At 39.1% G+C, this 10,000-nt stretch overlaps 2 protein-coding genes and 1 pseudogene across 7 annotated transcripts in view; 1 reads left to right on the forward strand and 2 right to left on the reverse strand.

Annotated features, from left to right (window-relative positions):
- The window catches only part of LOC148717687 (uncharacterized), a 6,705-nt gene extending 1,949 nt beyond the window's left edge, over positions 1-4,756 (reverse strand). Inside the window, exons 1-8 of one of the 4 annotated variants that reach the window (XM_088743147.1) lie at positions 4,567-4,755; positions 4,407-4,472; positions 3,742-4,031; positions 2,797-3,534; positions 1,945-2,346; positions 1,209-1,248; positions 565-630; positions 75-114 (exon numbers count right to left, since the gene is read on the reverse strand). In XM_088743147.1, the coding sequence (XP_088599273.1) occupies positions 75-114; positions 565-630; positions 1,209-1,248; positions 1,945-2,346; positions 2,797-3,534; positions 3,742-4,031; positions 4,407-4,472; positions 4,567-4,626 (1,702 nt within the window). In that variant the 5' untranslated portion in view covers positions 4,627-4,755. Of the gene's footprint in view, positions 1-74; positions 115-564; positions 631-1,208; positions 1,249-1,944; positions 2,347-2,796; positions 4,032-4,406; positions 4,473-4,566 lie in introns of those variants that run through there. The other 3 variants (XM_088743146.1, XM_088743144.1, XM_088743148.1) reach the window with 3 other exon arrangements.
- Positions 4,757-7,590: 2,834 nt separating this feature from the next.
- Positions 7,591-8,942, reverse strand: LOC148717688 (uncharacterized; annotated as a pseudogene).
- An 844-nt stretch (positions 8,943-9,786) lies between these two features.
- The window catches only part of LOC148717689 (uncharacterized), a 3,166-nt gene continuing 2,952 nt past the window's right edge, over positions 9,787-10,000 (forward strand). For all 3 annotated transcript variants that reach the window (XR_015994639.1, XR_015994640.1, XM_088743150.1), the window contains exon 1: positions 9,787-10,000. This exon is cut by the window's right edge and continues 118 nt beyond it. The gene's annotated coding sequence lies outside the window, so the exon portion shown is untranslated.

The following is a 10,000-nucleotide window of genomic DNA, read 5'->3' on the forward strand; positions in this document are numbered from 1 at the left end:
AATGGAAGCAAAATTCCATCTTAAAAACAGGCTTGACTAAAATGTCTTCGTAAGTTTCTTGATTGTATTCTCACCTTCTGAAAAGTGCTCTGTATTTGTAGAGGTGGTATTTTCCTGCCGGAAAAAAATAATCTGCCATCACCATAGACTGAAGACCATACTACGTAATAACTTGAGTAGAAAATGCGAAGTTGACTGTGCGGCCCAGTGGGCGGGGGAGGATGGTACCCCCTGATATAAGCTATATAAGTATCACAATGGTTTTTCAGGAGTTTTGTTTCGAAATTGGGTAAGGATTGTGCACTTATTTCTGTAACTGATTTTTGCTTTTATTTTTAATAAAAAAGTTTCTTTTTTAGGATTAGAAATCTCTTAAGAAGTGCACACTTTTCTTACAGTTTAGCCTTCAAAGCAGCTTTGCTCAAGAAGGTTTTGGTTTCACAGCAGCATGCTGTGGTTTGTGTAGATTCATGAGTAATGAGGTGTATCAGTTGATCCATAACCTATTTTATAGGTTAAGTATAAAATCACTTCAATAATAATTACAAAATAATATTTTCCTACCAGGGTTTCTGTCTCGGATGTACCACTCACCAATTGTGACAAATAAATTTGCCGAAACTGAAAACCCTAAAGATAAAAACATCACAAGAAATTAATACCAGAAAATCTCCCAAGGGCAGGTGATTTCTTCACCTCTTTCTAGTGTTACCTGATATCCTCAGTTTGGTATTGAAGTTGAAAGGCACTGGAAGCCACCAAAATATATAAAAAGTAACAGGAATAACACATGCCGGCAGGATTTAATATGTTATTTGTTATTTTTAATGTTTCACCTTGATTGCAAAATGCCTTAGGGCTATCGGATAGGGTGCTATAAAAAATTGTCAATTATTATTATTTATTATTAATTTCATTAAAAGGGATTAATATGCCCTCAGCCATAAAAAGAAGACAAAAATTAGTACTAGCCCACCTTTGAAGTTCTTTTCCAATTATTTCTCCATTTAATAATTTTTTGCCTTGGTGTATTTATATCTGTTACACTGTAGATTTTTGCCATAGGGTTACAATTTACGGCAAAAAACAGGGTGTATGTTCAGAAAAGAAGGTAAACTGAATGACACAGGACTTAAAAGTACCATCATGATCATCTGTGGGGATACATTTAGAGTAATGAAAAGAAATAAAACACCCTGAGAGCTTACACGGTTTGTCTGACTGTGTCTGGTACCCCTTTGTGTGGTCCTACAACCAGAAAAGCAATATGAAATAGTTTTGTTATGCTGTTTGACAACAGTTTTGATCCCAATGTAAGGTAGGTAAATTCTGCTTACCAGCCAAGTAAGGCTCGTAAGCAGCCCATCAGGCTGGAGCTTATCTTATCTTATCCCCATTTCTGTAGCATGAAGTGAGCAGGAGTATTTCTACTCCACCCTGGATGAGATGCTAGTCCATTGCACGTCTACCCTCCAGCATTAAAATTGCCAGTACCCATTCATGCCCTAGGTGGAGAGAGGCACTGTAAGGGAAAAGTGTCTTGCCCAAGAACACAACACAATGTCCCTGGCCAGGGCTTGAGCCTAGATCATTTGCTGCCGAGTTAGGCGCACTAACCATGGGGCCACCACACCTCCCACAATGTACTCACCTTTAATTAGCAAATGTAATTAATTCATTTTTCATTTATTTCTATATTAATTGATCTATTTATCAATAAATTTGTTGAAAATTTGTTTAGAAAGGATCTGTACCCAGTTATTGCCAAACATGTTTGATCATTGGTTTAAGACATTGATCAATGCATTACTTAATTTTCTGTTCCTGTAACTACTGTTATTTCATGCAGAAAAGACCACCTAGCCTAAGTGATAATGCATGCTAACTGATGACTTCATGATATGCTCATGTCTTTTCTGTGTCAAAGTCAACTCAAGAACGTACCTGCTTGGATTGCTGACCTGAGTGGCACTATTGTTGGCTACACTAAGGTTGCTGTCCTGAGTAGCATCATTGTTGGCTACAGTGAGGTTGCTGTCCTCAGTAGCATTATTGTTGGCTGGACTAGGGCTGCTGTCCTGAGTAGCTTTATTATTGGCCACACGAGGGCTGCTGTCCTGAGTAGCGTTATTATTGGCCACACTAGGGCTGCTGTCCTGAGTAGCATTATTATTAGCTACACTAGGGCTGCTGTCCTGAGTAGCACTATTGTTTGCTTGACTAGCGCTGCTGTCGTCAGTAGCATTACTATTGGCTAGAATAAGGCTGCTGTCCTTAGTACCACCACTGTTGACCACACTAGGAATTCTGTCCTCAGTAACATGGGTGACTTCAGGATTGTTTTGGCTGTAGGATTAGTGAGCATGTAAATGTAAGTTCCCTGGATCATTAACTTCAACATCTTTACAGATTACAAACAACACTTTTTAGCATTGGTGGAATGGTTGTGGTTTTATTCTTCATAAAATTAACACATTTCTTACTCTTTCCAACGAAGATTTTGAATTGATAAAATAAATTTTCATTTCATAAAATTCCACACAGACACAAACAGCCCAACTCTGTAAAATTATTACAATGTGCACAGTCATTCCATTTGAATGCAGTGACATGCAGAGTAGAAAAAATGGTAATGCACCTACTGGAATGCTGATGGATTCTAGTCAATAGGTAGTGGGTTTATTCTAATTATGTTATAACAATGTCTAATTGAAAAGCACATTGTACTTCAAATATGTAATAAACATCGATTAACATCACTTTTTCAGTTCATGGGCTAACAACATGACCACTTACATGGCAAAGTCCCTTTCCATAAAGGCTGTTGGTAAGGTCGCATTGAAGTTGAAATCATCCATAGTACACCATAGATCAGGTACTGTGACATCCAGGTTGCTTAAATCTTCCAGATTTCCAAATCCTAGAAAGTTTAATCCATCTTCAGGATAAGAAGGCATGCCCTGTGTTTCCTGCATATTCAATATGGATTTGTCTGCCACCATAACAGATAATGATGGCATCAGTTCTGGCAGCCCACACCCTGAAAGGGCAAATGATTCTGGCTTGGTACTTAGAGAGCCAATCCAGTCATACACTGCACCCATTTCATCACTTGCTCTAAAAGCCCGTCTTTGAATACCCAAGGTAACATGACGGACTGAGACAACAGCACGAGCTTCATTAACTACAGGTTCAGGAGGTAGTCTTCTCTTACGTGCAGCTTGCAACTCCATTTGCCTCTTGGTTGCCTCCTCAATCTCCAGCTTTTGTTTTTCTTTTGCTCGGTCAGCTGCCAGGGACTCTTCATACTCCCTGTCCTGTTGGGCTTTAATGGTCTCACGTTCAGCACAAGTGCCCATCAGTCCACCATGGTTGGCATCATCATTGCATTCTTTCTTAGCATGAACTTTGGTTGGCTTCCTATCCACTTCAAAAACCTCTGGCAACTCTGCGTCACACCCTTGACTTTCCTTTTCAACTGATCTTGTCATCAAATAAAGTCTGACTGTGGTCAGGGCATGGTTGGTTATGTATCTGGCCAAAGTGAAGTTTGCAAAGGATATCTGATCACCTTTGAAGTTTCCAAGTGTTGATGTCATGTCTTCAAATCTACCATAAAAGCTCATACCACCTGGGAAGAAAATTGATTTACCCAAAGCAATCAAATCACGAACATCTGAGCTACGTTCTGCTCTCACAGTTCTAGTCCCACCTCCTTTTGCAAGGCGAACTCCAACATACCTATTCTGTTGCGGGTCATAGTGCAGCCAGCCAAACTGAACTTTACGGTAGCCATTTATAATTTGGTTAGAGGGTCCTGGCTCTGTACTTGCCTTTTCTTCGGCTCTCTTTTTCTTTGGTTTTACCCTTTTTTTGAGGAGATCAAGCAGCTTTCTTTTCTTCTCATCTCTACTCTCACCTCGCAACTTTTCATTTACAAAGCTTCTTAAGGACAGCAGATCTCCCCTTCGCAATGGTCCTAACTCTTGCAATTGTTCATCTGAGGCAGTATTTACTGCCGAATAATCCATCTAAAAAATAGGAAATAGAAACTGCATTAAAATTATAAATGCCATCAATACAGCAACGTCTGAAAAAGGAATATTATTTCCTTCTATCTGGTTGATTCATTTTAACGAGTTTCAAACTTATTCAAGTCCATGAATTTGCATCTGACTGGATAATAAAGATCTCTGACGAGTCTAATTAATGATTGTTTCCTGGCTGTTTATGTTTGATCCTTTCAATATTTCTATTTAAGGGTTATGCAACGCATTTTTGACGCATGCAAAGGTGGCTCAAACAGCGGTGAACTACAGCAGTGGGGAAGACAAGTTAGGATAGTTATTTATCGAAAAAACTATCGGGATGGTGATCATGTCCAGACAATTAAGTTCACTGCATACCTTCTCGTTCCTGAATCGAGCGATCACTTCGTCTCGAATCTCTCTTTTTGCGAGAAACTCGCATATCTATAAGCAGAAAAATGCGTTAAGTTGAAATCTGCGCTATTTTATGCAAATTTAGTGAATTCCAGTGAATACCGTGAACCTGAGAGTTATTTACCTCATTGATTTCGGTTTCGAGTTCCGCCATCTTCTCTTGAGAAGCAACTTGAGCCCGCATTACTTCGGTCGCTAAAAAGTCGCTAAAAAAGTCGCTAAAAAAGTCGCTAAAAAAGTCGCTAAAAAAGTCGCTAAAAAAGTCGCTAAAAAAGTCGCTAAAAAAGTCGCTAAAAAAGTCGCTAAAACGATAAAAAAATCACAATTTTTGCATGGCACTTATGAGCCACCGTATTATCGTCATTATACATGTCTCATTATAATACACCGTATTATAATGAGACATGTATAATTGGCCTGTTATTCAGTAGACAAAAAGCAAACACGTTACGTTAATGCACACATATCTCCTGTTTTTTTTTTTTTGCATTTTTTCTAAAATCTTCGTTTACTTCATTACAGGGATCTTACAGTTGCTCATATTAGGTAATTGTAGGTCATTGTAGATCATTGTAGGTCATTCCTTGTTTTAGTAACTACTGTCAATCGGTCAGACTTTTTAACAAAACTTAGCTTTCTAGACAAGATCTTTAGTAGAATGCAATTCGTTTTGTGTCTAGTAAAGTTTTTAAGGATCTCATGGCAAACAAAGAAAGATAAACATCACCAATGACCATAACAGATTCAGACGCGAACGAGTTATTTCACAGGGGGCCCAGACAAGCGACGAGTCTGGTTGTTTATTCGACACATAAAGGAATGTACGTATGATGCACGATCCTCGCAGTAGAGAGCGCTATTTATGCAATAGCGAAAATCAGACCTGAAAAAAATCAGGCCTGTACGGGATTCGAATCACTGACCTCTGCGATACTAGTGCAGCGCTCTACCAATTGAGCTAACAAGCGGCACTGGGAGCAGACCGTTAAGTTGATTCGTAATAAACCCGTGATGATAAATCAGATACAATGAATATTTGAAGTTCATATATTCGCTCTAAATGGCGAATTTGAGCGATTCGGTGGGTGTTGCGTCGACTGTTACTGATACGTTATACATCTCCTTCTTAAACTGTTACTATACGTTACACACCCCATGCAGAACGAAAAGAGACTGGGAGCGTTTAACTTGAAAACGAGGCTACTTGGGCCAAGTAAATAAAAATGGCCGCCTGATGTGAAGAGCGCCAGTTTTTGAAAATGCCGCAAAACTGTTGCGTGCCAAACTGTACCAAAAAGAAGTACAGAACCGAAAGTGGGGAGAAAATTTCTTACTTTAAATTTTTGGACGACACTATCCTCAAAAAGCGTTGGCTCCATGCCATTCGTCGAGACGAAGGAAAAGAGTTTAGAGTCAGCGAAAACACGAAGATCTGCTCTCGTCATTTTAAGCCCGAGGACTTGGTTAAAGCTGTTGGAGGTCGGCGTGTTTATGTGAAGGCAGGGGTAATTCCATCTCGATTTTCGTGGTCCAAAGCAGGATCTCCGAAAAAGAGAGCACCTCCTAAATGTCGCAATATTTCTTCTATAACAGGGTGTTCAAACAAGGAGTTGCAACAATCTCAAAGTCAAAGTCAAACAACTGCAAATGCAGCTAAAGCAATTTTTGAAACCTGTACTTCATCAGCAGCTATTAGTTATCATGATGTGGAAAGCAGCTTAAATTCGTGTGGAGATCAAACAGGAGAAGTTAAAGAACTTGTAAGTATTCGAGGTTTTGAACTCGAAAATGCGAAGTTAAAGGCTGAAATAGAGGTATTAAAACGCCAGTTGAATCTTAAAGATTCCCGCCTTTTTCAACCACGCAATTTTACTACCGACGAGGACATTGCCTTTTATACTGGATTTCCTAACTTAGCAACATTTAATGCTGTTTGAATTTTTAAATACTGGATCGAAAGGAGAAACCATCAGGTACTGTTCATCAAAAGAAAGAACTGTTCAAAAGGAGTTTACGATGGTGGAAACGAGGAACCAGAGGGATGTACAAGCATAGGTAGACGAAGAGGCTTAGAACCCAGCGAGGAGTTCTTCCTTGTTCTGTGCAGACTGAGAAGAGGATTTTCGGAAAAACATCTGGCTCACTTGTTTGGTATTTCACAATCGACAGTAAGCAGAACATTCCTTTCTTGGATTAATTATATGTATTTAAAATTTGGTCAAGTATCTATATGGCCTAATAGGGAGGTCATAAGAGCTACAATGCATGACAGCTTTAAAGAGAAGTACTCTTCCACCCATGTAATAATCGATTGTACGGAAATAAGATGCCAAATGCCTTCCAGCCTTCTGTTGAATTCCAAACTGTTCAGCTCCTATAAGAACCATGTAACTCTAAAAGGCTTAGTTGGAATTGCTCCCAGTGGAGCTATAACTTTTATCAGTCAGCTATATAGTGGAAGCATTTCGGATCGTGAAATTGTTGAATGAAGTGGTTTCTTGAAGTTGGAGTTTGACAATGGTGACACTGTGATGGCCGATAAAGGTTTTACAATTGAAGACCTACTCCCACTGGGTGTAACCCTAAACATTCCCCCCTTTTTAGGTTCCAATAGCCAAATGACAGCACAAGATGTTATCAAGGCTCAAGAAATTGCTTCTGTTAGAATACATGTTGAACGGGCTATCAACAAAATCAAGAATTTTCACTTATGGGATAGTGTTGTACCCCTCAGTTTGTTTGGGGTAGTAAACCAAATGTGGAGTGTCTGTGCCTTTTTATGTAACATTCAGGACCCTCTCATTTCCACTTAACACTGAGTTAGACAGAGCTCTGAGGTACACTACAGAATTTCAGTCAATTTAATAAATGTAAACTTGATGATATCTCTCAGGTTAACTATTTTCTAAGCCAACTAAAACTAAGGATGTGATTCGCTTGCTTTCAGTCCCAAACACTTTAAGATGTAAGTTTTACATGTAGTTCCAAAGATCTTAAAATCAAATAATAAAGAGGTACTAAACTTACAAAAGCTTTATCCTCAAAGCTATCTTATTATGCAGACCATTTTGGTTTAAGCATATCCAGTTAGGTATGAGACACAATTCTCTTTACTCGTGACAAGATTAGATTGTGGTAGTTAACCCTTCTAATGGTTACTGAACTCTACAGAGGCTGGTGCTATGAAATGTTCAAAATAGCTGTTCTTTAGGTCTTCATTCAATACTTCTCAGAATTGAGGATCAATTACAATCCTCTCTATACTTATGCCTTTGTTAGTATAGATAACAAAGTCACACCAACTTGCTCCTGTAATACCTAGTTGACCCTGTATCTGGAAGTAGTACTGATACTCCCTTTTCAGCCTTGGCTTTCCATTTACATTTTCTGCGAAGAAACTTTCATCTGCACATGCTTCTAAGGGACTAACATGAAATTTTGTGTAAGGACATTTAACCTCTACCAACCCAAAAGGCTTGCTACAGCCTTGGTCAATGACCTTGCCATTTGGTGATGCTGCTAAAAAGGAAGAGGCCATACTGACAACAAGACCACTTTTGAACACTGAAACTGGATTCCTTGTTGAAAACATATATTTTTTGTACTCCTTTAAGGCTACAGGCTTGTGGGTTTTCCCATGTGCAGTTTGTTTGGCAGTAAATGGTTTGGGATGAAGCAAGTTGTTTACTAGAGTGTCATGATTCCTTTGCCTTTTTACAATTGTGTGGAAATTAGATGCTGTATACCGAAATTTTCTTTCTGCCTGCCATTCTTCTGATGCTACTTGTTCAATTGTTTTCTTCTCGATGGTATTAAGCTTTACCTCATGAACAATTAAATGTTCCAGGAGTGCTTCCTGGCTGCTTCTTAAATCATCTGGCTTTTCATATGGCTCAGATTGTTGCAAAGGAAATGGAGGATATACAGAAATAGCATTTTGTTCATTATGACAGTCCACTCTTGGCATTGAGTCAATATTACAGAAAACTTGAAAATTAGACTCTGTGAACTGTAACTGGTAACTTGCATAGGAGCCACTTGGACATTTTCCAAATTTTGTTTCCTGTAAGTTGGTACAACCCGTAGACATAATTTGAGACAGGGAAAACTTAGGGTTGATCTTTTGAAGTTTGTCTTTTAACAAAGCCTCATCAGATGCCTGTGTACCCAAATTTTTCCTAGCTTCATACAACAAGCACCTTACTCCACTATCAGGGTTATATTCTGCATCTAAATTCACCTTTTTTACCTCAAGTTCCATGACAGGTTGGGGCTTGATTTTATCCCCTCTTACAGGCCTGTGCCATAGTTGTAAACTTGAAGTGTATGCCTTAGCTTGTGTCATATCAGAGGCATTTTCCAAGTCCTTGATATCTTGACAACAATACAAACTGAACTTACAGAGTTTCATCATAACAGCCAGCACATGATTGCAAAAACCAACAGTTCCTGCTACACATGTACATGAGGCATATTTAACAGCTCCAGTTACTAAACAAAGTGCAACTTGTAATTTATGGGGTGGCTCAATTTTTTTGAAACTATGGTAACACAAGCATTTAAAAAAGAAATAATGGTCGTCACTTGCGCAAGTTAAGTCCTTCAGATATTCATCAAGAAGAAATGTTTTTGCCTTTTTCATGCTTGTTGGAACCGCATGGTTCTGTTTATTTTTGTCCAAGTTTTTTCCAGATTTAGAAATATGTAAATCCATCTCTGCCCTTGTGAATAATGGCATGCGTTGCAAATTTATAGACCATCCAGCTGATGAAAATTTAACAGTTCTTTCCTCATGCATCGCATCACTTTGAGCGAGTTGTTCTTGTCTCTCCTTCCGACGCTTGTATATCAGATTTTTATCGGGATCCACAACATCTTTATCACGACCACACGCAACATATTCAAGAACTCTTTAAAATGAAAAGTTGAAAAACTATTAATCATTTCATCAACATTTCATTTAGAAAAGTAATTCCTAAAATCCTTTGATCTTCTTGTACGATATTAAAATCTGTTTAATTATAAGAAGTATCACGCACGACTGACAAATACTGTACTTGCCTTTGCGCCAATTGTGCCTTGTTTTTAACCCCTTTGCTGGATCGCCATGACATTTTAACCAAAAACGAAGTTCATCTGTTTTAGAGCAGTCGGATTTCTTCCTTGAAGCGATGCTCCTGGGATATCTTCCTCCGTAAGAATCTGAGAAAGACGGCTACCTACAGGAGGGGGGTGAATAGGTCTACGGATCGGCGGATTTGGTAAATATTTTATCCCGGATTCTGGATTCAGAGCGAAATTTCAACGGATCTGCGGATCCTATGATCACAGCGGATCGCGGTTTTATCCAGTTTCTGATCCCGGATTTTGGATTTTGGTTGTTAGGAAGTTCGGATCGTGGATCTCAACGTTCCCCCGGAAATTTCCCTGTGCCGGATGTCACGCAGTGGAGAAAATGACTAACAATAGTGACGCACTTCAGCGTGACGGTTCCGTGATGGCCGTGACGAAAGTTACCTCCCACCCGGGTGGGCCCTCTCATCTTTCAGATCTTTGGT

The sequence above is a fragment of the Stylophora pistillata genome, chromosome 13 (assembly GCF_964205215.1).
Source record: "Stylophora pistillata chromosome 13, jaStyPist1.2, whole genome shotgun sequence".
NCBI classification, from domain to species: Eukaryota; Metazoa; Cnidaria; class Anthozoa; order Scleractinia; family Pocilloporidae; genus Stylophora; species Stylophora pistillata.